Here is a 25,295-nt window from a genome sequence, read left to right on the forward strand (position 1 = left end):
CTGAAGGGTGCATCTATGTATATAAGTGTTTAAAGAGAGTGACAGCAAGAGAATGGAGTCAGGCTGTTCTGAAGAGGTGCTGAGCAAGAGGACAAGAGACAGTGGGTGGAAATCCAAGCACTGGAATTTCCACCTGAACATGAAAACTTTACTGTGCAGGTGACTGCATACTGGAACAGGTTGCACAACGAAGTTGTGGAGCCTTCCTTACGGGAGAGATCCAAGAACAGTCTGGACACAACCCCCTGCTTGAACAGGGAGGTTGGGCCAGATGATCGGCTGTGTACCCTTTCCAGTATGACCAATTGTGAGAGTCAGTGATTCTCTGATATTCCCAGTCCAGCCTGGCTCCCTGACGAAGCTCTCCACAGGACACAGCAGGTCGGAGCGATGACGGCCCGGGAAGGGCAGGGGAAGGCCGCGCCCGGAGCCCAGGGCCGCCGCGTCTCTGAAGCCTTCTCCGCAAGCAGCCGGGCCGCGCCGGCCGCAAGGGGGAGCTCGGTGCCGCGCCGGGCCCGCCCTGGCGCGCGTGGGCGGAGAGGCGGAAGCGGCGGAAGCGGCCATGGCGGCGGCGGGCGTGGGGCAGCAGTGGGTGCTGGTGGAGATGGTCCAGGCCTTCTACGAGGTGCGGCTGGGCAGGCGCCCCGAGCTGGGCGGCCTGAGGGTGGCTTGGGGCGCAGGGAGCGGGCAGGTGTCGCCGGAGCTGCCCCGGGAACGGCGGCGGTGGGCGGTGCTGGGTGGTGAATCGGGAGCTGGGTGCGGGTCGGAGTGCGGCATCGGGACACTCGCTGAATCGTGAGTCTGTGTGAGCGCCACGGCCGTATCTGGAAAATATACACGCACGTCTTATTTCTCCAGGTTTATAAAAGGACATTTAAGGCGTGTGACAGAGCATTTATCCTTAAGGTTCACAGGATTTTACTGGGGTCAAGATTTGTAACTTAGGAATGTCGTTTTCAAAGGAAGAAACAGCGTTAAAGTGTTAGGGCTTGAGTTGCCTCCTGGAGGACATCAGCTGTGCGTGTTTGTACCCAGGCTTTGTTTCGTGATGTTAAAAAGGATGTCCTGATGATAAGCGGTGTTTTTATGCCCCTTCCTTTGGGAAAGGGTGGTGACTTTTAAAGAATGTATGCAAGATTTGCAATCCAAATATAGAAGTGCTAATGAAGCAGGTAGTACGCTCTAGTGCACTGAATCCAGGATAATTGTAGGCACTGAAAAAGCACAGAGACCTCAGTGGGAGTATACTGTGTGTTCTTTAGATGTCTTGTCATATGTGTTGTGTACATATTCTTAATATGTTTGGTAAACAGAAAAGTCCTCTGCAGTAGGTAACATTTGTTATTTACAGTTTGATATGCCATAGGACTCTACTGGTTTTAAAAGCTTGCATCCAATTTACTTTAGTTTCTGGATGTATGGTAAGTTCTGCATTGTTGGTAGGTCAGATACCACCAAAAATGCTGATGTGTGGGGTCAATTCCCCTGACTTGAAGAGGGAGTGTGCTCATTTGTGTGTACTTTTAGTCTTTTAAAAATAATAGACAGGAGCCTTTCAGAAATGTAATAATTAAACTCATCATTAATACTAGGTGTCACATCTACTTCAAACCAGCTATGCTTCCAGAGCAAACTGGTTTTTGTCCCCCAAGCACTTTAACTTGTATCAACTCTCATTTGCTTTGTGTATTCCCACACTTTGTATCCACACAAGAGAGTAAAGGACACAAGGACAAAACTAGTTGAGCTGACTCAGTTGTTCTATACCTGATCAAGGTGCCTGTAAAACTGACAGAAGCTGGCTATAAGAACAGAATTGTCTTTCCTTGTAAATACTGGCTGTCCCTGATGGTGGACTGTAGGTTACAAAAGTGGAGAGTTGAAGTGGCTTTGTATGGATGTCACAGACTTTCAGGCTCTCAGGATACTTCTGCTTGTTTTGAAGGCTGCCTGTCTTCACAGGTGCTGACTGGTGCAACCTGTATGACTTATCTTGGTATTCAAATCATGTGTATGAACAACAGACTAAACAGACTAAATCCATTCAAACTTAATTTAATAGCTACAAGTAATAGCTGAAAAACATTCCACTTCCATATAATTAAAATTTTTAGTGATTTAGAAATATATCAGCTGATGATCAGCTTTGTGTTTTTTTCTGGGTGTGCTGCTAGGGACAAAATGGTTGTGTTGTGTCACATTGCTTCAAATAGAATTCTCTCTAGACTAATTTTTGTACTTTTGTTTTCAGGCTCCAGCTTACCATCTCATTTTAGAAGGAATTCTAATACTATGGATAATCAGACTTCTTTTCTCCAAGACGTATAAGCTTCAAGAGCGATCTGATCTAACACTTAAGGTATGATGAAAAAATATTTCTCTTTATAGAAACAGTTCATAGCAATTGATGTGTTGAATTGGGTGTTGAACCACTGCTGTGTTGTAAATGGTTTTGCTTTTTTTTCTTTAACTTCCAGGGGTGAGCTTACTTTGGAATCAGGAACTGCTTGTTGCTTAAATGTGTCAGTTTGTGCTTTTAAAGTAGCACTGTGTTTGAGAGTCTGAGAAATAAGAAAACTGATATGACAATGACTGTTACGCTATGAAAAGCTGTCATTAGCTCTACTCAATGGAGGGCTTTATTTTAAAAATGAAAGAGCTATGTTAAAAACGCCCACCAAGCAAAATGAACTGTAAGATCGTAGATGGCAGGAAAATGCTCAAGCTGTGTATGTGGTGTCTATGAGTAATAACTCTGAGAGTTTACACTGGGTTCCACAAAAATTGTAGTTTAGCAGCAGTTTTCTTCTTTTGCAGTGTTATCCCGAGAAAATAAAAAAGCCATACTTGTGAATACTGGAATTTCTTCCTGACTTCTGGCTGTAGACTATCACAAATGAATAAAGTTTGTTTTGAAGATGTCCCTGGACTAGCTTCAGAGTAGTGATATCTCTTATACATAGAATGAAATACTGAAATTTCTTCATGGTACTAAAGAAACTTTGTGAAAGATATTTGTGGGTATTTTTAATGCGTATATGTAATTCTCATCTATGTCATGTGTTTGCATGCTTTTTGATCTTATTCTCACTAATGATGCATATTAAGGATGCATGCTTAATGTAATTCATCAATGAACAGGATGCAAGGACTGTAGGCACAAGTCTATAATTGTGAGCAAAACTGAAGGCAGTGTCCTCATTTGGGGAGCACTTACTAAATGAGCTTAGAGTGTTGTAGAGAACACTTCAGCAGGTATTTATTGGGACTGCCAGCATGGCTCCACCAATGGCAAGTCCTGTCTCACCAACCTAGTAGCCTTTTGGGATTGAGTGACTCCATTGGTGGACAGGGGAAGGGCTACAGGTGTCATTTGCCTGGACTTGTGTAAAGCCTTTGATATGGTCCCCCTCGACATCCTTCTCTCTACATTGGAAAGAAATGGATGTGATGGTAGGTAGATAAGAAAGCGGTTGAACCGTCTCACCCAAAGGGTAGCGGCCGTTGTCTCTGAGTCACAGTGGACATCATTCCCTCAGGAATCTGTACTAGGATCACTGTTATTTAATATCTCAATTAATATCTTAATTAATACCTTAATTAATGGCTTAGATGATGGGATCAAGTGCACCCCCCGCAGATTTGCACATGACACCATGCTGAATGCTGTGGCTGACACACTTGATGGAACAAGGCAAAAAAATGGATCCACGGGAGTCTTATGAAGTTTAACATGGCAAAGTGCTGCACCTGGGTCAGAGCAACCTCTGGTATTGGCACAGTCTAGGGATGAGCAGATGGAGAGCAGCCCTAGGGAATAGGATTTTGGGTACTGGTGGGTGGGAGGCTGGACATGCCCCAGCCATGGGCACTCCCAGCCCAGAAAGCCAAACGTGTCCTGGGCTGCATCCAAAGCAGAGTGGGCAGCAGGGGAGGGAGGGGATTCTGCCCCTCTGCTCTGGTGAGAAGCCACCTGGAACCCTGCATCCAGCTCTGGAGTTCCAGCACAGGAAGGATATGGACCTGCTGGAGTGGGTCCAGAGGAGGCCACCAGGATGATCACGGTGAAGCACCTCTACTATGAGAAAATGGTGAGAGAATTATTTGGAATGGATTAGCCTGCAAAAGAGAAGGCTTGGGGATGACCTAAGTGCAGCCTTACAGCACCTGAAGGGAGCCTACAAGAAAGATGGAGTGACACTATTTTCAAGAGCTTGTAGTGACGGTGCAAGGGGGAATGACTTCAAAGTGTCAGGTTTAGATTAGAAACTAGGAAGAAATTCTTTACTGCGGGCATGGTGAGGAAGTGGCACATATCGCCCAATTAAGTTGTGGATGCCCTGTCCTTGGAAGGTGTTTAAAGCCAAATTGCATGGGGCTCTGAACAACCTGGTCTAGTGCAAAGTGTCCCTGCCAATGGCAGGGATACTGGAATTAGATGGGCTTTAATGTCCCTTCCAACCCAAATGCTTCTACGACTGGAGGCAGGAAGTGAGCTATGCAGGAATCAAGAATGGCTGGTTCAGTTTTGTGCGTGGAAGGGTTTTAATTGATCATGGGATACTCAAAGTTTGCCATCTTTGATAAGAATACAAGGAGGAGGAGGAATGAATGCAAAGGGAGCTCCAGTGTAGTGAAACACTGAATGCTCGTATCATCTAGGAAGAACATGCTGCAGCCTTAAAGTAGGCCCAGATTGTCGATCCAGAAACTAGTACAGTTTATCTACTAGAGTTTTCGTGCATCAGATAGTTTTCATTTCTAGTATTTTGCATGATACATTCTTTTGTTTTTAAGAGTCATTCTCTCTGCAGCAGAAGGCAGGAAAAAGCCTTTTGCATCTCTAGGATAATTGGTGACCCAAAAAGATGAAACCTGTCTTTTCCTTTCAAAATAAGTAATTGGCTCATATATCTCTATGTACATCTTGGATTCTATCATGCAGTTATTTGTGACTGACCATTTTGCTGAAACTGAAGAAAGTATGCAGAAAAATCTCTAATAGTGCGATGTGGAAGAAAATTGTTCTGTGTCTCTTTAACTGAGGGTGATAAGCAGCGGGGAGATTGCACGTGTAGTCAGTCTGCTACATTGGAAGAAAGGGTTTAGAAGGGTGTCAGGAGGAAAAATGTGGAAATAGCTTAATCTTAAATAACCTTACTTTTGCAGGATGACATTTATCCATAGTATTAGTATTAAAATTCACTGTCAGGACAGCTGTTAACAGGCCTTCTGAAAAATAGGAGCATGCAAATATGTTATTGTTGTGATAATACTTTTGTTGAGATTTCTGAAAACTTCTGAGGTTAAAGGGCAAAAAGGAATGTGAATACTAGCAAAAATGCAACCGGGCATCAAGAATTACCTTGTATATAGACTAGATACATTGATTCACACTGCAGATTACAGATGCAAAAAGTTACAGAGTGCAGTGAGCTTACATATTGCAGCAAAGGGCTTGACTGTTAAAAGACGCCAGTGGCTTGTTACCTTTATCTTAACGGCAAAAAAAAAAAAAAAAAAAAAAAAAAAAAAAAAAAAAAAAACCCAAAAATAGCGTGGGTGAAACATTTTTTGTTCTGATCCTGTGTTCAAGTTGGCTAGCCCTGAAGATGGTGCAAGTTAGAGTAGCTGACTGTATCATTGACCTTTGAAGATGGAAGTAGTGGTTGCTTTAGGAAGAACTGTATTTGGAAGGGAAAGCCTTGTCTACAGGTAGTTCACTGAAAGTAAGCATAAATGCAGCAGTGTGGATAGTGTGAATACATCTTCTATAGTCAGAAGAGTTAAGCAAACTGATACGTCAGAGTCATCGAATTATTATTCTGCAGTGTAGATAATTCTTGTGAGGAGAGCTCATGTCTTTTGTGTAGGGGAATAGCTGTGAACACACAGAGACATGCCTTCTCCTTAAATTTCATGAAAAATCTGCACCTAACTGGCACTAGTCTGTGTTGTGGATTAACCCCAGTGGGCTTGAACACTGCTCAGCTACTCACAAAGCAAAGGAAGAGTAAAAGCAAGAAAATTTGTGAGTGAATGTAGCATTATTTAATAAGCAAAAGAAAGTGTAAGAAGACAGAAAACAAGATAAGTAATGTCTCACTCTCCACCTCCAGTGAATGGACCAATATCAGACAGTTCCCAAACAAAAGGTGACTAAATTCCTTAAAACCCCTCTTCTCCTTTTTGTTACTGTATGACATCATACAGTATGAAATCTATTTTTCATTAGTACAAGCCTGATTGTGTCCTTTCTCAATCCTGGGCACTCTTTCTCAATCTCTCGTCTATTCACTGTGGGAACAGAGTATGAACTGTGCAAAGGTTGTTCAGCAAGAGATACAACTTTAGTGTTTTGCCAGCATTGTTTTGGCTACAGCACTGTGTGAGCTGCAATGAAGGAAATTCCCACCCTCACAGCCAGACCCAGTACAGTCTGTTTCATAGAGTATGGGATCCCATACAGCCAGGCTTCTGTGCGTGTGTTCATCTACATGTAGAAACATGCCAGCTGTTCAGCAAGGAGACTGCTACTGGTTTGCTTTCTGTCTTGTTCTAACTTGAGTCATGCTGTGGTGTCCAGTCTTTACCACACCGGAAAGAAATACTACCTTACTCAGGTACAGCCGCTGGAGGCAGGCCTGCTCAGGTGGTAGAGCACACACTACCTTTGTGCCAGCCACTCATGTAATGGTACTGGAAGTTTCTTTGTGAATTATTGTTTGGAATGCTGCCAGAACAGAGCTGGCTCCTTTTAAAAAATATTAATGAAGAATACAATTATTGCACAGCCATCTTAGTGATCTGTTAGGACAAGTCCTGGGGAACAAGAAGGAAATTATATATTGTGCAACCTAGTGCACTTAGGAGTCATGCTTCCAAAACCATGAAGAAATCCACCCTGTAGGTGGATTCTAGGTTCAGTTAAATATGAATGTAGCAAGAGTACTGTGAAATCCAGTGTAGAAATCACCTTTCAACTGGCTAACTCTTATGCTTTGGTAATAGTGTTTGTAAGTATTCCTATAGCTTCTTTTAGAAAATAGTGTCTCCCAAATCATTAACTAAAAAGGTGGAGTACTTCTCTGATACTGTAAGTTCCTGATAGTTCAGTGTTTAAGGAAACTAAAGAAGTCTGTGGCCATAGAGGGTGCTAGACATAGATTCTTATGGACTTTCACACAAAATAAAATGTGTAGAAAGTGACAAAGTGGCAATGGGGGCTGGAGTGGTCTGTGGAAGTTTGTAGGACAGCATTTAGCTGTGTGTGAAAGGAAGGTGCCCTACAGGTCTGTTTGTCTTTTACTCTGCAGTAAATGGTAATGATACTGAGCTTTTCTTTCAAAATCCCTGAAGTACTGAGAGTCACATCTTCCCATTTGCAAATGGGGGCAATAGTTTTTTCTTTGGTTTTAGTATTTCCACTAAATTGCAGCAGTAGCATGGGGTGCATTTTGTTTGAGTGATACCATCAGGAGTCTGGAAAGTTCCTCTTGGAGACAAATGTTTAATGTGTGACTGAGAAGTACATTGACCTTGAGAGCTGTTTTGCAGGAACAGCATTCAGAGACTAATCAGATGTTTTTCTATAGGGAACAGCAGAGGTAGTCTGCTCTTGTTAAGGTTTTCAGTAATTCTAAACTGAGACTCCCTAGGTAGATACAATTTCTTTTATGTGTGGGCATACATACATACTTTGAAAGAAAGAAATTTTTAACTGGCATGCCCATTATTTGTGCCAGTTTATCCCATTATGTTACATGAGTTCAGAAATACTGTGAAATTAAAGAGTTATTTGAGGACCAGTAAATAAAAAGTTTTATTAATCTTTTTATATTAATGTAGAATATGCATGTATGACAACGTTTCAGAACATTAGTGCTAGCTAAGAACTGCTTTAATGAACAGAATTGCTACCTTTTCTTAAGAACCTGAGTAAACAAGGCAACTTTTTAAATAAGTTGGGTTGAATGTGTTTACAACCAAATGTTTTCCTTACCCAAGGTATATGGCAATTAAGAAGTAAAATCTGCAACAGAGTACAACCACCCAAAACCATTGTATCTGTATGTGTAGTTATCTGAGTGTATTTACATAAACAGATTTTGGATGTCTTTATGTATAAATATGCACGAACGAATTCAAGATTCCACTATATGTAGGGTTAGGCTTCAGAGAGCCAGAAAATTCAGAGTCCAAGGGATACTGGGGCTGGAAAAGTTATGCCTAGTAGATCACAGCAAGGTACCAACATTGCTGCCTCCACAGCTTTCTAGTATAGGACACCCATGGAGGTGGGGACTTCAGCCTCTGCACCAAGCTTATATTACGGTTAGGGTTCAGAGAGCCAGAAATCCTAAAGCTAAATGTATAAAAAGGTATGTGTATTATAATTTATAAAATATAGTTATAAGCATTTTACAGATTATATTTTCATGTTTATTATGTATTAGCCATAAAATAAGATATATACACTTTATAATGTTGTGTATATTTTATTTATTGCCTCTATGACTTAAAAGTAGTTATAAAAGTAATTATAATTAAATAAATAGTAATTATAAACAAATTAAAAGTAATTATAAAAGGGCAAGAGGAAAAGTTGAGGGATGAGTTAATGTACACAGCAGTCCAAGAAAGTAGAAACTGAAAGTTTGGAGTTCATTCTCTTCATCAGGTGAATGTTTTCAGTGCAGCAAACTCAGGAGAAATATGCAAATCAAGTATGTATTGAGCATGTTACAGTGTGAATTAAAAAGATAGTTTCTGTATGTTTGAAAATTAACTTTTTTTTTATATTGGTGTGAAATTTTATCTGTTTAGGTGGTAAAAGATAAAAATACTCTGATGTTGGGTTAATGCACGAAAGTCTGTGTCTGCCCTCTCTTGTTGTTGAGAGGAAGATGGTCATGTTTACCCTGAACAGTCAGAAGGGCAGGCCAGTGTACTGAGGTATTTGGTGAATGGAAGGAGGAAAGGATTTGCAGTATCTAGTCTGCAGTGGTGGGTGGCTGATTTAGATTGAGATTGGTGCTTGTTTTAATTATCAATGTCTCCAGTCCCCTCCTCTGCTAAGAGCTGATGGAAAGAGATGACATAAGATGTGAATATACAAATGTTTGTCTATGTCCATGAAAAAGTAAAATGCTGTGTAGTGGATGAGGAGAATGAATGTGAATTAATGAATCAATGAAATGGTGTTGCTTGAAAGGACAACTGCACTTCTCCTGCGTATTCTAAGTTGTGTTAAGAGAAAAATTAGGATGTTGTGATGTCTCATCTGTGACTTGTAACCTATGCTGTTAAGTTAGTTTGCAGCAGAGATTTTAAAGGGAAGAGTAGAAACTTAGAAATGAGTGTGAGTGGGGGATAGGAATACTAATTAGGAATTGCTTGTTATCGTTATGTTCATAGATCTTACCTGCAATTGGAATGTGCTAATTTCCTGTAGTTACAGTGTCCATCTATGCATACTTTTCTTTTTCCTTTCTGCTAAACTCCTTGACATAAGTATTTCAATTGAGCTTGTGTTCTCAGTAGCTAAACTGTTTGATGATGTTTTGCATGCTTAGCTCGAAAATTTGACTTTAATGTAAAAGCTAAGTACATGCTTACACAGTTTCAATTCTGCTTTCTTTGAAGAAAATTAATTTTATGTTGCCTGCTCTACCTTAAAGCTGTTCAAATGTTCTGTGTTCAGCTCCCAAACAGAAGAAATATCATGTAGTTCTGAAGGACCTGAAGTCTTTCCCTGTAAGGCGTTTGATGTCAAATAAAGCTTTTATTTCTTCTTCTATAACTGACAGGCTGCACCCACTTCTAACCTGATTTATTCTGCTGCCTAATAAAAACAAACTCAGTAAACCTCCCCTGCTAAAACCCCAAACCAAAATGAAACACAACACCAACCAACAGCCCTCTGCTCCAAAATGAATGCAAAACTCATGATTCTAGATACACTATACCTTCGGGATTTGGGGCCTTTCAACAACTGCTGCAGGAGCAAAGTGAAGGCTGCGTGAGCATACATCCTGCTTTATGATTGTCAGAAGTCTTTTTTGCACTCTTTTGGAAAGGTGTAAGATACTACTGGACAACTGCAACACAGGATGTGTTTTCCCAATAGCATCAGCCAGGCTAGGCTGGGGGGATTGGGGTTCTTCTTGTGGGTTCTAGCTTAGATATATATCCCATCCTGCTTTTGCTGACTCAGTTTTCATCTGGATCTGAATAAGGCTTTTGTCTGTTCTTTTAACTGCTTCTGCCAGCACAAGGAACAGGAATGTTTGGATGGGAGAGGACTGCACAGTAGCCAGCTGCTGACTTGCAGTGTGGTGGATCGGCACCCCTAGTGTAAAATTATGTTTTTGATTTTTATTTTCCACCCAGATAGTAATATGGTATAGAGATGTCCACTAGTGTTGTGAGGAGAGGATGGAGTTTTTTTTCTTGGGCTGTGGTTGTGGTTCCACTCTAAGATTAACCTGAATTTAGGTACTACTTTGAAAATTAATGTGACCTCAGTATTCCTCCATGGTTAGGTGTAGGACATGTGCTTTAGTAGTTGTTGTTACCTTCTCTTGAGCACTTGACAGTTTTTCTCTAGGGTATCCTTCTCACATATTTATTACTTCACTAAATATTTTTTTATGCCAGTTTCTTGAAACAGCACTGTTGAAGACTTGAAAATGTAAATTGAGGCAATCTATATTAAATTTTTATGTAATTCATGTTCAGTTGCATAAACTGTAGAGGAGAATTTTCATATTTAACAGGTTGAATGAAACAGTATTTGTTGTGGTTCGTTTTGGGGGGGGGGCACTCCAGGGTGTCCCCGAAGGGCCCCCTCAGCTGTGAGTTGGCTGGCAGCAGCAGGCAGGCAAGGAGACTCCACATGGCTTCTGAGGGTGCTGATTAGAAAAGGGTTTATTGGGGGTCCCATCCCCGGGAACAGCATGGTGGTTACTGAGGGGGAAGGGGAAAGGGGGAGGGAGGGGAAGAGGGAAGGAACCTAGGGGAGGGACAAGAGGGGAGAAAAAGGGGCTAAGAGAGGAGAAAAACTAAGAGAGCGACTGGTCTCGCTCACATGGTTTAAGAGGGAGAATGAAAATGGGCACGGAATCAGACATAGGCCAATAGGGTTACAGATACATGATGGTTCAGGGCAGGACCACAGGCTTTGGATATACCATACATTTTGGAGGGCTGAGACAGAGCGTACCATTTAAATAAAATGCAATACTACAAGTATTGATTAACATTTGGCAGGGACATCATGTTAGTATCTCATCTCTTGATTGTAGTGTAAGATCTTTTATACACAGACACATCTGTCTGTGTTTCTTGATATCTTATTCCCTTTCCAATTTCATAATTGCAAGCCTCTCACTTAAAGACCCTGAGGTAATGCCAATTGTAAATGTTTCAGAAAGGTGACATGTACTAGTACACATGATTTCTAATACAATTGTTATCAACTGTTTATTAAAGCATAATGTATTTTCTAGGGGAATTTGCTTCTCAAACAGTATTTCTTTTCTCCTGATCAGGAAAAAGAAGAGTTGATTGAAGAATGGCAGCCAGAGCCTCTTGTACCTCCTGTGCCAAAAGATCACCCAGCGCTCAATTACAACATTGTTTCAGGGTAAATGTAATCAAAATAAATTCTTTTTACTTATTTCAGCGCAAATACTTGATATCCATATTCTGCAGCATATTGCTCATTAAGCATTTCCATATCCTTAAAATCTTTAATAAATGAATTGCACTTTGAGAGAGCAGGACTGAATTTGCCTCTGAAGAGGTCTTGGTTTTGTAGCATTAGCAAGACTATGTTACTAAGAAGATCTTTCTTACTTTAAATGTTGTCTTCGGGTTGTTTTTTTTTTTTTTAATATTGGGGGTGGGAGAAGGAATGTTGTATCTTTGCCTTCATTGTGGTTCTCTAGTGTTTGATATTAATTTTTTTTATATTTCCTGAAAACATAGACCTTCAAAAGTGGATACTACCTTCTTACATCATCGCTAATCACTTTTAAAGAAACTCTGTGTAGCCACTTGGCACTTTTCTCTGGTTTAACCCCAGCCAACAGCTGAACCCCATGCAGCCACTCACTCCCCCATCACTGGGACTGGGTGGAGAATTTGAAAGGTAATGGGGTGAGATGGAGAGTTTTATAGGAAAAGCAAAAGCCATGCAAACAAACAAAGCTAAGCAAGGAATTCGTTCAGTGCTTCTCCTGGGCAGCCATCTCCAGGACAGCAGGGCCCCATCACATATAACAGTTACTTGGGAACACAAATGGCATCACTCCAAATGTGCCCTCCTTCCTGCTTCTTTTCCCCACTTTATATACTGAGCATCTCATGTGGATGGACACTTTGGTCAGTTTGGGTCATCTGTCCTGGCTGTGTCTCCTCCCAGCCTCCCATGCACCTCTAACTTCCTTGCCAGCCTGGCAGTATGAAAAGTAGAAAAGGCCTTGGCTCTGTGTAAGCCCTGCTCAACAATAACAAAATCATCTCTATATTATCAACCCTGCATCCAGCACAGATCCAAAACACAGCCTCATACCAGCAGTCATTGTTAAGAAAATTTAATCTACCCCAAACCCAGCACACACTTCATGAAAAGTTATTTTTCTTGGAACAATCAGAATTGGAAATGCTGGATGGTAGAGCTGTTTTGTGAGGAAATTTATGGGTCAGTGTTGCTTTCTTGAGTTACAAGGCTTTTAAAATGTCTGATGACTTAAGCAAGAGTCAGATTATTTCAGAAATTGCTTTGAAGCTTCTTTTTACAATCTTCAGATTTGCGCGTCACTTTACTTTGTAAGCATTTGTAATATCCTTCTGTTGACACTAATGATTTGAAATAGTGTCATAGTGAGCTCCATTTTGATGGTTCCGCTGCCACAGAAAAGTCTGCCATGTAAAAGTGATGCCTGTTTTAATTAATTGTGATGTGAACAATTCTTCTGTTATTCTTCAGAATTTTGAAACAAGCTGTACTGTAGAGTTAAAGGAAGTGTTGACTGTTTAAAAAAATAGAACAAATGTATGTTTTAGAGTGATTCAGAAAATGTTTAAATTATTAGAACTTTTTAGTGCTTATAGCTAGGAAATGTTAGAATGTTAATGTGTTGTGTCTATTAAACTCAACAGTGGCTGTGGGGAAAACTTGACATTTGTAATATTTAAGCTGCCAACTGACTACTTCCCCGCAAGTTGCTCAACAGCTGTAGACTGTAACTTTGACTGTAAACTTAAAACATATTTCAAGAGTTAATACAGGAAGAAAAATCTGCATCCTGATTTCAGCTCAAGAGCATTTTCCCTTTTTAACCAGTATTTTAGGGAGACCCTGTGTATTGAAGTATTCTTCTTTCAATTATTTTCATGTTTTAATGTCTGTCATGAGCGGTGATTTACAAAAATCGTAATCATAAACCAGTTTATATTTGAAGGAACCTTTAAAGGTTATCTCATTTCTACTCATTGCCATTTGGACACCTTCCACTAGACCAGGTTGCTCCCAGCCCTAGCCTGCCTGGTCTTGAACCATCTTCAGGGATGGAGCATCCACAGCTTTTCTGGGCAGCCTGTTCTAGTGCCTCACAACTCCCATTTATCTTTATAATATTATGTGTTTACGGTAATATGTGGGGATTATAAAAGCTCATAACCACTACAGAAAAATGAAGTATTTCAGTAAAAATTTTGACTTGCTGTGTGTGTGAGCCAGATTTTCTCCTCCCTCAGCAGGCTGTGCATATTCTTCTTTCTGCATAATCAAGTAATGTTGCCAAATAATGAGGAAAGCCAAAAACTCAGACATGTCCTAATCAAAAAAGCAATCCATCTTGAACCAATGCTGAAGAAGGTACCTACAACAGCTTTCAGCAGTTCAGAAATTATTTACTCCTTGTGGCAGCCTTTCAGAGAACTAATCAATGGAAAACAGCTTAGTTGTAGGAGATGTCACTCAGAAAATGTAAATGTTTTGTAGAACAATACATCTGAAAATTTTTCATGCTAATTCTTGTTTTGCTTTAAAGTAGAAGTCACATCATCCGTACCTTCTTAACTTTTTTTTTTTCTGTGACTGTTTTTTGCAATATATGAAACACTTAAGTGAGAGGTCCAAGAACAGTGGGCATGCTCATGAGTCCTTAAAAGACAATTTCAGAATTTCTTTGCTTGCAAGTTGTCTGAATATAGCTTGAAATGATATTTTAATTTACTGTTTAAGCTGGATCATTCCAGTATCTCATAACTGTTATTCCTAACTATGATAGCTGTTACACTAGGAGAAGGGACATACATGAAAAGATTAAAAAATCAAATGGTTCAGGTTTTCCTTTTGTAAAGACTTACTCTTGTTGTAAGGCAGGGTTTATGGTGTGGTCAATATCCATGTATTGGTTATAATTATTCACTGAAATACCCTTTTCCATTTATGTTTTTGTTACTGTTTCTTTAGAAGTTGGGATAAAATTCTGATCGCAAAGGGTGGCCAAGTTTTCATGAGGGCTACAGTTTTATAAAGGCCAAGTTATTGGTGAGCATTGGTGTATTTTCTAGGTTTGAGAGATGGAGCTGTGAGGCAAGTTGTTGTGAATTTACCAGATTTGTTGGTATGCTGGGAATATACTGAAACTCGTGTTAGTGACAAATTGTATATATATTTACAGGTCTGCTCTGGTGAATATCTGTGAATCTAATTATTTCACTTATTAGGACATCCAGACTTTGGTACAGCTCACTGATAAGCTAGACAGAGGAACAGATCCAGGTATATTTTTAACGGCAGTCAGTTCCCCGAGACAGTTTGCTGCACATTTCTGTAATGTGCAGAAGATGCACTGCTGTAATGTAGGACAGCTTCTTTGTGGGGACAGGTTCAGCATTCAAAGTTGAACATGCACTGTTTAGTAAACTTTTGCAATTGTTTAGTTGAAGCAAAATGTGCTGAATTTTCTCAAGTGAACAGATACAACACAAGATTATGGAGTTTATAAAGTGAAGTTCAGGCAGTTCAGAGTTTTTCTTAACTTGCAGTGAATAGCTTGGACTTAATTTGCTTTGCACACCAAATTTGCCTATTGAAATATTGTCAGCCACCAGATTTGGAACAGCTGTGCACAGGCATTTGACATTTGAGCAGCCCTGTTTCATTTTGATGAAGAAAATTGCCCAGTGCTAGTTTTCCACATGGGAAAAGCTTGTGGAAATTACTGTGTCTGAGGAATAGCATAGAATCTCATCTATAATATTTGACAGCAGATATAGAAATGGGCAGACATAGGGTTTTGTATTTGGCTTAGATTTGAGACTTTTTAATGCTCCAAGTGATTAATGGAAAACTTTTAACTTATTGTATTGATATGTATAATTGCCAAAACAAATTTGCTTGTAGAATACAGTATACAGAAATGATGCTTCTTTTTAAAGGGATAATATTTTTTTTATTCCAATTTTTTTTGCTTGTTTTTGTTTACCTAAATCACAATTTTTTAAGGGCAGAAAATTTTTGTCCATTGCTTCGTGTATATTATACTATTGTTCATTTGCTAGTAGTGTGTGTTTTCAGGCTTTCTTTGTTTCCTGATTACATAAATTACTCAAACCATTAGAGAGTAAACTGAATTGGAAACTTGAGAAGATAGCTAATACAATAGTTTCATCCGCTTACAGCTACTACCTATATTTCAATAGACATACCAGTAGAAGATAGCTACACTGGGGTTGCTTTATGACAAAAAAAATGATTTTGAATTAATTTTTCATTTGGAAGTAAGAGCAATGAGGCATCCTTTGCATTTTTAGTACTTCTTGAAAACAGATACTACTTTGTTTTTAAAAGAGAAGTTTTATGTTTCTCTTCATGTGTCATCTTTCTATGAATTAAGTTTCAACAAGGAATCATTAAATATCTCAATAAACTATTTACAGTTTCTTTATAAATTACAGGAGTATAGGTTTTGTTGAATATATTTGTAACTTGACATTGAATTTAAATGTTGATTGGCAGCTGCAACAGAAGTAGTAGAAAGAGGCAATCTTGAAAAACCTGTGTGCCTTCTATTAGTGAAAGACAGAACTTCTGTATCAACTGTTTATGAAAATTACAACTATTCATTCATAACAATAGGTCTGTATTTTTTTTTCAGTCCTCCCACCCATATAATCACTGTTAATGGCAAGGAATGTATAAACTTTGCATCATTTAATTTCCTTGGACTTTTGAATAATGAAAAAGTTAAGGTGAGTTCTTCTAGTTATTCTATTTTTGTGATTATTCCCCTTTTATGTTGTATGTTATCTCTGGATACTGCAAGCATAAACTTCATCAAAAACACATACTGCTAAAGCAGGAAGTAAGACTATAAATCTTGTAATGTTGTGCTAGTCAAGTTTGTATTCTTACTGAAGTTTAATCTGGTGTACTTACTGTACACCTAGTTGATTATCAAGCTAGATTAGTATTTAATGTCCTTAAATATTGGAATAAAATGAGTGATGCTTAAACAGTTGCCTAAAGTAGTTTTGAGGTGAAATTAGTTATAGAAGTCAGTACATTATTATACTTTCTATGAAGCAGGTCATCTTACATGATACAAAAATTCATCTATGTACATTGGTGTAAAATTGTCAGTGTGAAATGTATTGAAAAACTAATGTAGAAATATTTCACGTAATTCTTTCCTATTAAAGAGTGCAGCCCAGGCTTCTCTGAAGAAATACGGTGTTGGCACTTGTGGACCCAGAGGGTTCTATGGTACTTTTGGTGAGTAACTTTCTTTGATCTGCCTTTAAAGATGTTCAGACTACTTTGGTAAGCCAGCCAAAATAGTCCAATATATAAGCAAAAAGTTATTTCTGTTGCTCTGAAGAACAGTTATCCTCTAGCACACATTTTGCTGTAGTCGTTGAGGATTGGCAGCATTTATTCTTTCTGGCTTTGTTTATTATTTTTTCTCTTTTCTTACGCTTTCTAATGCTGGTCTTTGAAAAGAATTGCAAAGTTTATTATCTGTTGTAGAACCATAACCATTATAGAAATCATAGTAGAAAGAGAAAATGAACCTGTTAGAATTTAATAATTCCCAGTGACTGGAAGTGTAAATTTAAGTGTGAATTAAACTTTCTATGGGCACCACAAGGGGGCAGTCTGATTTCTGTGATAACTAATGTGACTGCTTGTGTGACTACTAATGCTGTAGCCAGAATGATATTTTCCACTCATAACTTTAATGTTATAAGTGTAATTGAGAGATTTTATTACCTGGGCAGGTGTTACTAAGGTAAGGGGTTTTTTTCATTATTTCTAAGAAGTAGTAAGTTCTTAAATATTGGGTTCTGGACATAGTTCTTCATAGGCATTTATATTTTGAAATATTGCATGTAAACCAAAGAGTTATACATGAATAGCTGCACAGTTACAGGCTAAAACCATCAACACATTTTGTGAACTTTCCAGTCTCTCCCCAGAGGTGATGGAATTCGGAACGGGTCTATACTCAAATTATTTCATAGAGTTAGCTTCCTGTAGCCTTGACTTGAATTCAAGACAAGTTCAGCTTTTTTTGGTTAATCAGACTAGTTCCATAAGTGATCAACTAGTTGCTGTACCTAATTTGATTTAATATAAGTCTGTCTAATATAAATCTATCTGATTAGTACAGAGAGAGCTTATAGGATGCTGGATTCCCTCAGTGATCACAGTTCAGCAGTGGACTGTTGGAATTAATATAGGCTTTTCCCTTCCCTCCAAAACAGTGAAGTGCTCAAAAAACCCTGTGGAATAATAATCACCTTTTGAATCCAAGCTGATTTTAAATTTTGTGAAGTCTTTCACTTTGTTTGTTTCTAGTAATTGTTTGAAATAGACAGGTTAAATTTGATTATTTTTTTCTGGTAAATGAGAGATTCTTCGGGTTGTTTCCTGCCCTCTTTGGAGGGCTAATCCTAAAATGTAAGCTATAGCTTTTGCTATTCATTGGCTCCTGAATTTTTTCCGTAAGCTCTCTATTTCACAAAGCAAGGAATCTAATCTGTAGCATTGCTACTTGACATCAGCAGAGAAGAAGTGATAGTATACTCGCCAATTTCAGGTATCACCTTTTACATAGAAAATAATGGAGGCTTCATTTTAAATGGTAGACAGACTCCTACTCTGCTTGTTCAATCTGAAATTGTCTTCCTATTTTCACCTCACTTTAAACATTTAAGTATGGCAGGATTATGAATCTATGATCTATGAATCTAGAAGAAACACTTTTTGCATCATTGTGTGCCTTGAACCCTTCACACAATTTTTCATGTGCTGGGACTTTGGTAAATGGGCCATGTCCTCTGCGGAACTATACATGGCTTCCTCTTACATTCCTGTGTGGAATTTAACTGATGGTTGTTGATTGTTACTGCTCAGATTTATCCCCTCTTAAGAGCTGGTATTTCATATCAGTATTAGCGATCTCTATTTGAAATGTAGATATTGTGTTATAATCTACCTTGAATGGAGATTTGGTTCTTCGTATCTATGCCACTTTGAAGGTAATTAATAGATTTAGTGAGTCCCTTGTAAGACATTTTTTATTTTGCCTTGTATCCCTGTCTGTGCCTTTATCCCATAATGAGCATGAAATATTTGTATGATATTGTATACCTCAATATTTGTGGGTGTTATCTCCATAATTTTCATTTTTTCTCTTTTTGATTTCCATGTGAGCATATACTAGGCACTAAACAGGCATTTCATAAAAGTTAACAATATTAACTTTTATTAACATTTCATAATCGCATAGAAAGCTGTTTCAGTGATGTCTGCCTCTGTGCAAATGTACTTCAGGTGATGTTTGCAGTTTCATTTAAGCTAGGCTAATCTAAGTGGAGTAACCAGAAGCAAATCATTGCAATAAAGGAGAGTCAGATAGTATTTGGATTTTATCGCAATGAAACTTCAATACTGTCTTGGCACTTTTCAACCTCATGGTTAAACAAAGCATTCATGCCCTTATGTAATGATATGCCACATGCATGTCATTTTGAACTTGCGTGTTCTTGCCCTTGGCAAAATTTACTTAGGCGTACAAAACTTTTTTCTGTAGCACAAACCTGAATATATTTGTTAACTGCCCTTCCTGACAATACTTATTTTGCCCAGTGTTTTTTACCTAGACCTTGCGTATTGTAATGGTGGTTGTTCCTGAATAAGACTCAGTGAGAAGGATGCAAGTTCTGATTTTGGACAATGATGGTCTTGTCATCTTTTTCAGTTAAATTGTGTCACTCAAAACATTTTTCTTCATTAGGTATCAATAACTGACCACTCAAAAATAGTAGTTCAGTTCTTATTTCCCCTAATTTTTTATTCTCTACTAATGAAACTTCAAAAAGAAACATTTTTGACTAAATGTTGTTTATATTACATGTTTTAAATGCTATGTGGCCAGTATGTTTTTTTAAATTTTGTTATTGCAGATCTTTGTTGAACTTTTCTTCCAATAAATCAAAGGTCATCCCACCTGTTTGGAAGCCTGATTGATTCTGAAGTCCATGTAGCAATGACACAAGAAAAAGACACAAATATTCTGAAAATGGATTATTTGCCATCTCAGTCAGAAAGAACATGAGAATTCCAATCAGTATCCTCCCTTCTGAAGTCTTTGGAGAGGAAAGGCTATTCTAGATATCCCTGAACACTTGGTATATCTAGTGAAGCTGGATCAAAATAATAGGGTGCAAAAGAAAAGTTTCAAATAATGAATGATTAACTGCTTGTTTTCATTTAAAAACAGTGGGAAAACCAATTCTTTCTGGTCTATTTTTTGATGCTCAGGTAAACATCAGGAAAGGATTGTTGAGGATTTATATTTTGCATGCTATGGATGAAATTGCTCTTTGCTGTGATTGGGAGGCTGTTGTTTGAATAAATAACCTTTCCTTTAATTAATAAATACATCAGATGGCTGTGTCCTTTTGGGGAAAGATTATGCTAGATACGTTTAGTATTTATACAGTATCCTTCTGCACCCTTTCTGTTGGTGTCTGGTCAGAAAGAGCAACACTGACATAACAGACTATTGGAAGAATCTGTACATATAACTGATGTTGCTTTGTTTGATTTTAGTTTCAGTGAACTTCCAGTAATTGCAAACAGCTAACACTTGGCCACTGGTGGTCTTTCAAATCACACAGTAATGATCTCTATTTGCATTTTAAACTTATTTATTTCCAGTTGACAAAAGGCATAATTATCTGTCTGTTGCTAGCAGAAGCAGATAGTGTCAAGAGTGTTAGACAATCAAAATAACCGTTTTATACAGGTTATTTTGCTGAGGCAGAATACTTAATGTTGTGGTTACCTTTCTGCAGGAACAATCCAATCACAATTTTTAGTATTTTGATTTTTGACATGGGTCATTTTGGCCAAATTGGTTTGGAAAATGCTGTGTGTTTGATTGGGTCAATATATCTTGAGGGTGAATAATCTCTGGCTTGGAGGTGTGACCTGTTCAGTGGGCTAGCGTGTGTTCAGGAAATGGTTTATGACTTGTAGTCTGACAAGAGCAGTGTTCTGTTATAATAATAGCTATATATGTAGGGGAATCATCATTGGATGGACTGATGCTCTGCCAACAGGACCTCATTAATTGCTGTAAATTACATAATTTTTTTCTGATTGTAGTAACTGTGCTCTCTATTTGCAGTCCGTGAACACTGCATCATTTGTGGTCTAATCACAAGTAGCTTTTAACAACCTTGGTGTAAGAACATAAGAGAAACATGTTGTATAAATATTTTCAGGTCTGTCAAAACTTGTGGTTAATAACAGGATCTTGTCAGTTTAAGTGGAGCTGGATTGGTTGAAACTGGGATTTGGGAAGTTACTTGTTTTAATACTATTCCTGCAAATAAATGTTCTGTTTGCTTCAATTAAATGATTTCTAAAAGCAATGATGGATTTTTTTATATGAAAGCAAGCTAGCTATCTAATATATTTTTGATTTTTTTCTCAAATAGATGTGCACTTAGAATTAGAAGAACGCCTAGCAAAATTCATGAGGACAGAGGAAGCTATTATATACTCATATGGATTTGCAACAATTGCCAGTGCTATCCCTGCATATTCAAAAAGAGGGGACATTGTGTTTGTGTAAGTATTGTTTTCTTATTTTAATGATTGCTAAACATATTGTTGAACATTTTAAAATATTGCTGGTTTTGATCAAGTAGTGCATTTTGTAGTACAAAGTTCAAATATTTTTTCTGTGCCAAATATTACAAATTAGTTACTGCTTTCATTGTGAAAACTCAGATATGAGCGCTCAGCTGCAAAAAAACAAAATAACTTGTGCATTCAAATACTAATGTAATTCTAATAATTAATTTTCTTCTTAAATGATACAGTTATACTTGCTTTTCTCCTGTCTACTGCTGGCTTTTCACCTTTCTTCCAGGAGAGTTGTTCCCCTCATGTCTATTTGCAATGGAGTAGTTGGATAAATATTGTTACATATTAAAATAACAGAAGAATAGCTATGCAGAAGCAAATCAGTGATTTGGCAGGCCCAGTATCTGGTACCTAAGAATAGCCAGTCACGATTTGTCTAGGGAAGATTCAATAGCTGGGAGAAACAATGTAACAATACTCAATTTACTGCACCAAAGAGGAGGGTTTGGATTTAGTAAGAGTTGATGGATTTTTCTTGTCTTCTGATTCTTTCAGTACCTTAGATCTTTAATATCCTCAGTATTTCCATGACATGCAAATGGTTAACTTGAACATTTTATGAAAAATATGAAGAAATACCTGTTTCAAATATAATACCTACTAATTCCTGTCGATGCGTTTGATTTTTAGACAGGGATTTTCCCCATGCATTTTTCCCTGGGAGTAGGGAGTGAGTGTCAACGTGGGGCTCAGCTACCTGATGTGGTTAAATTACAACACAGTGGTACTTCTGTATTTGTCTGCCAAAATCTCTCTTTGCTGCTCTCTTTTCTAAGTGTAAGGCTTGCAGCCTATTTGACCTCTTTAAAGAAGTTCTTTCATAATTCAATAATGTTTTTTGATTGTCTTTCGTTATCTTCTGGATCAGTGTTTTTGAGACAAATGCCCAGGATTGTGTACACACTCCTCAAGGATCCCAGTGTACCCTGGATTTAGTTATCTCATACTGTTTAGCATATGTGGGTTTGGTTTAGTTGCCACTTATACATGATTAATTCACCTAAGCAGCTGTGAAATTGCATACCCCAGCATAGTTGGAAATGTGCTGTTCCAGCACTTAAAAATGGGGGATAGTTCTTTGGATATGGAGATATTATTTCTCAAAGGATATTAAAATGGACATTTTGAGTATTTGGATGACTACAGTAAATGTTACAGGCACCTCTTTGCACTTTTTTTCTAAGTCCCAGAGGAAAGAAGTGAGTTGTTCCTGGAATGATTACTGATTACTGTGGTATTCTTCCTGGACCATGGAATGCTGTGATCAAACTTCTGTCACATAGAAACAAAAGGATGAGTGCAGATTTAAAAAAAAAAAAAAAAAAAAAAAAAAAAAAAAAAAAAAAAAAAACTTGCTGGCTTGCTTTTAGTGTCTGTAATTCTTATAAAATTGAGACGCTTTGAAATTATTTTTCAGAATGTCAATAAAATATACAGTGCTTTAAAACATCTAAGTACAAATACCTGCTCAAAAGAAAGACAAGTCATAATAGCCAGCTTTTTTTGAATAATTGCACTGTGTTTAACAAACTTAGGAGGGTTTGTTATATTTACAGAGATGAAGCGGCCTGCTTTGCTATTCAGAAGGGATTACAAGCATCTCGTAGTAACATCAAGTTATTTAAGCATAATGATATGGCTGACCTTGAACGACTGTTGAAAGAGCAAGAGACTGAAGATCAAAAGGTACCATTCCTTTGAAGAAATATTTGTACTCTTTTGTGCCACCTCCCCCACATTTTTTTACTGAGTCGTGTAATTGAATGGATGCAGTGCTTAAATGCAGTTACTTAGTTTTCCTAAGTCTCTGTTGTGCAGTTAATGTTGCTTATCTTAATTATTTAATTAAGATTTTTTTTAAAGAAAATTATTTATTTATTTGCATTTATCTTCTTAACCCTTAGAACTGAATTCACAGGCGTTACTAGCAGGGGAATATCTTTACAGGCAGATGTGAGATAATGTTCTGTTCAGGATGATGTGAGATAATCTTCTTTAAAAACTATCAAAGAGCTTTTTTTTCTGTATCTCTGAGCAATTTATGTAACTGTATTTACCTGATAGGTCATGCAAGTTAACTATCACTTTGAATGCCACACTGTAAAATCAGCACAAAAATACCTAGTTCTTTATAGAATCAATATGGTTGATCTTTTCTCTGTCTTCCCCTGTCATGCGTTAAACTCTTAAGATGTTCTCTCTTGTGAAAAATTTGAGCCAGTTTGATGGCTTGCTTCTCATTCTGTTAGTAATGCAAAAGGATGTCCAAAAGCAGTTACTAAGATCAAGATCGGAAAGTACAGATAACTTGATTAATGAGTTTTAAAATAATTAACTGAGTAGCTATCATGATTGTATCATGTTTGTTCACAGAATGCTGGCAAGTTACAGACAATTGAAAGAAAGCTGATTGTGTGATAAGACCTAGAAAAAGTAAAGTAGATAAACTGTCAATCAGCTTAACATCAGTGTAAATCAGTAACGGATCTGATTAATACCAGATTTGTAGATAACATACTAGTTAATGTACCTTCATGGAAAATACATTTTGTCAGATAATCTGTACATGAGTTTTTAGATGTGGTTTTCAGACTAATTCATATAACACATTTGGTTTGTTAGAGCAGAGTGCTTTGAGTTAGCTACTTGGTTAAAGTTTCTTACTGTAATTAGCTGCATGTGAACATATAATTGGTAGGCATGGGCTTAATATAGACCATGTGTGTATAACTAAGACATACTGACTAGAAAAGGGTGGGTCATATCATTAGAGTTCATAAAGCCTGTAGAGCCTACAGTGTCTAGTTTGGTACCTACCACATAAAAAAGTTAAATAGGTATTTCTGAATCTTTTTACAAGAACTGAAAAATGAAAGAAGTATGACTAAATATCCTTGATCAGAAAATATCAATAAGGTTCAAAGTAAATAACAGAGAAATGGCATTTTAAAACAGCAAAGCTGAAATTATACCAATTGAAATTTAGCAGGAACAAGTGAAGGATATTTTAATGGTCTGTATTGTCAGACAAGGACTTTTTAACATGAGTGTTATGAGTACTTTTGCATTGTGTTTTACAAAGGCACTATTTGTAAGAAGTTTGTGTTGCATTGTGAATTCTGATGCTTAAAACAGTTGTTGAAAACTCTTCTAAATACTTAGAATAATGATGAGTGTAATAGAGACCAAGATTTGCAGTATTTTTTCTGTAGTTACATTGATTGAATTTTATTCATAAAGTTCAAATGGATTGGTTATGATTTGTTGCAAAACAAGGCCTCTTAAATCATGTGTAGAAGTCAAAAGCTTTGAAATTATTACACAATAAATAAAATAAAAGACAAAAGTAGTCCAGTGAGTAATTTCAACTTTTGTTACAGATGAAAAATACTAAGTTTAAACTACAGTAACAGCTTATTTGAAAAAGTGACCATTTCCTTTAGAAAAATCTTCCCTATTAAAAAAATATTTAAAGCTTTGCTTGTTTAGTAATAATTAATATAAACTGCAAACATATCTTTCCTGAAGAATCCTCGCAAGGCCCGTGTAACTCGAAGGTTTATTGTAGTGGAAGGATTGTATATGAACACAGGAGACATTTGCCCTCTTCCAGAGTTGGTAAGTGGTTTTAGTTTGCCTTTGGAACCGCATATGAAAGAATGTGGCTAATGAAATAGTAGTGTTGCCTACATAGAAAAGTTCTGCGTGAGTTTTTTTTGTTTACCTTCCTGCTTTCTCACATGTTCATGAAATGGTGATTCCAAACCATAACCTTTGAAACTTCTGATTAGGATTCTGAAGCTATTGAGACTTAAAAGTAATGTCTGGCTGTGGTCTTAATTTTTATCCTGTAAAATATATTGTGTTTTCAGCTACACTGTATGATACCAGATAGTTAAATTAGGTTATATGTAAAAAAAAAAAAAAAAAGTTTCAAAGAAACCTTCATAGAAATGTCACAAATAGTTACTTCAAGGAAAATATTTGCTGTTCAGAATAAAATGGCTTTTTGTGCTGGCTCTATTCTTGTAGATGATGGAAGAAATTGTGTAAA

General features: G+C 37.6%; 1 protein-coding gene across 1 annotated transcript in view; it reads left to right on the forward strand.

Annotated features, from left to right (window-relative positions):
• Positions 1–555: 555 nt before the first annotated feature.
• Positions 556–25,295, forward strand: part of SPTLC1 (serine palmitoyltransferase long chain base subunit 1) — a 35,915-nt gene continuing 11,175 nt past the window's right edge. The window contains exons 1-8 of the mRNA XM_041399621.1: positions 556–625; positions 2,252–2,359; positions 11,553–11,647; positions 16,176–16,269; positions 16,720–16,792; positions 21,031–21,163; positions 22,798–22,927; positions 24,770–24,859. Coding sequence (XP_041255555.1) covers positions 563–625; positions 2,252–2,359; positions 11,553–11,647; positions 16,176–16,269; positions 16,720–16,792; positions 21,031–21,163; positions 22,798–22,927; positions 24,770–24,859 — 786 coding nt within the window. The 5' untranslated portion in view covers positions 556–562. The remainder of the gene's footprint in view (positions 626–2,251; positions 2,360–11,552; positions 11,648–16,175; positions 16,270–16,719; positions 16,793–21,030; positions 21,164–22,797; positions 22,928–24,769; positions 24,860–25,295) is intronic.

The sequence above is a fragment of the Onychostruthus taczanowskii genome, unplaced genomic scaffold (assembly GCF_017590055.1).
Source record: "Onychostruthus taczanowskii isolate IOZ18803 unplaced genomic scaffold, ASM1759005v1 scaffold167, whole genome shotgun sequence".
NCBI lineage: Eukaryota > Metazoa > Chordata > Aves > Passeriformes > Passeridae > Onychostruthus > Onychostruthus taczanowskii.